The following is a 1,715-nucleotide window of genomic DNA, read 5'->3' as shown; positions in this document are numbered from 1 at the left end:
AGGATTCCAATTTCAGAAAAGACAAAGAATGACTTCCCTAAACTTCTTAGGCTTTCTTGTGAAGCCGAGGAATTCCTATTGAAGGCCCACACTGGTGCAGCCACCCATTTATGTGGGAGTACTACACCTTGCTTATCAATTTTAAATAGCATATGTGTGGTTTCTTTCACCTTCTAATTTTAGGATGCAACTGTTATGATACCCTACCATATTTTTAAGTGTTAATCATCTTCTGGCTTGAATACAGCCTTTGTATGAGACGTTTTATTACCTAATTTAATATCATATTCGTGACGTATTAGGAAATCAAGTGTGAGTATGTCAGTTTCATCATACTAAGGTATACAGGCCACACCTATTCACTTTTAACCTTTTTCCTCCTTTTTGGGGCCTTCAGAGGACTGCTTGGACCCGATGTGTTCCAGCCATGGCATCTGCGTTAAAGGAGAATGTCACTGTTCTACTGGTTGGGGAGGAGTCAACTGTGAAACTCCACTTCCTGTATGTCAAGAGCAGTGCTCAGGACACGGGACTTTTCTTCTGGACACTGGGGTGTGCAGCTGTGATCCCAAGTGGACAGGATCTGACTGTTCAACAGGTACACTGGAGTTACCTCCTTCTCTTCCTTCCTCTGCTCCCAAATTGTCACTGGCCTTTGCCTTAAGGTAGAACTTGTTAAAGGCTGCGTTGTATGCCTTCATGGGTCATAAGGGACTTCCAAGTATTTCCTCGGCTAGCATGTTACTGGGTTTCCGTATGCAGCATACTACTGGGCTTCTCCTTGTAGTCTCCATTTTTGTAGGTCAGTACTTGAAGCTCTGGCCTCATTCTGTATTCTCCCACAGTTATTTCATCTTTTCCCCAAGCTCCTTACTGTCGGTTCTATACAGGTTATTTCAATTTCTATACAGGTATCTCCCCCAAATAATCCTTCACTTCCAGTCATCTGCTGACTATTTCCACTGGGTGTTCCATCACGTAGAAACAGAACATAGCTCAGGAACTCTGTTTATACATTGCCATACTGCCGCCGATTGCTGTTCCCACAACTTGGCTTTCTTTTTCCTATTCCCAACCTTAAAATCAGCTCTAGGTCCCCCTGTCCAGAGATAAACTTCACATATCCTAGCCTGTTATTAAAAGCCCACCATAAACTCTCCCAAACCTCTATCTCCAGCCTGTCTTCCACTTCTGCTTCTTATATAAATCCCTTCTTCTGTGAACATATTCTGTATGTTCTCCTCACTCCCAGGGCATCCCGCATCCGCACTTTTCTCCATGCCCTTTCCTCGGCGGGGAATGCTGGTACTTTTCCACCTAGGAAAATCCAGCCCGTGGGTGCCTAGGTAGCTCAGAAGGTTAAGTGTCCGACTCTTGATCTCGGTTCATGTCATGATCTCACAGTTCATGAGTTTAAGACTTGTGTCAGGTTATGTACTGTCAGTGAGGATGGTGCTTGGGATTCCCTCTCTCCCTCTCTCTGTTTCTACCCCGCTCATGATCTCTCACTCTCTCAAAATAAATGGATATACTTAAAAAGAAAAAAAAATATTTTTATTTTTTTATTTAAAAAAATTTTTTTATATTGATTTATTTTTGAGAGAGACAGAGTGCAAGTGGGGGAAGGGGCAGAAAGAGGGAGACACAGAATCTGAAACAGGCTCCAGGTTCTGAGCTGTCAGCACAGAACCTAACGTGGGGCTTGAATTTCAGCC

At 43.3% G+C, this 1,715-nt stretch overlaps 1 protein-coding gene across 1 annotated transcript in view; it reads left to right on the top strand.

The window, feature by feature from the left end:
• Positions 1–1,715, top strand: part of TENM1 (teneurin transmembrane protein 1) — a 556,664-nt gene that overhangs the window by 302,268 nt on the left and 252,681 nt on the right. Inside the window, exon 11 of the mRNA XM_077763513.1 lies at positions 398–598. Within this exon, the coding sequence (XP_077619639.1) occupies positions 398–598 (201 nt within the window). The remainder of the gene's footprint in view (positions 1–397; positions 599–1,715) is intronic.

The sequence above is a fragment of the Crocuta crocuta genome, unplaced genomic scaffold (assembly GCF_008692635.1).
Source record: "Crocuta crocuta isolate KB4526 unplaced genomic scaffold, BGI_CrCroc_1.0 scaffold482, whole genome shotgun sequence".
Taxonomy (NCBI): domain Eukaryota; kingdom Metazoa; phylum Chordata; class Mammalia; order Carnivora; family Hyaenidae; genus Crocuta; species Crocuta crocuta.
Note: the sequence above shows the minus strand (reverse complement) of the source record. Positions and strands in the feature narration are given on the sequence as shown.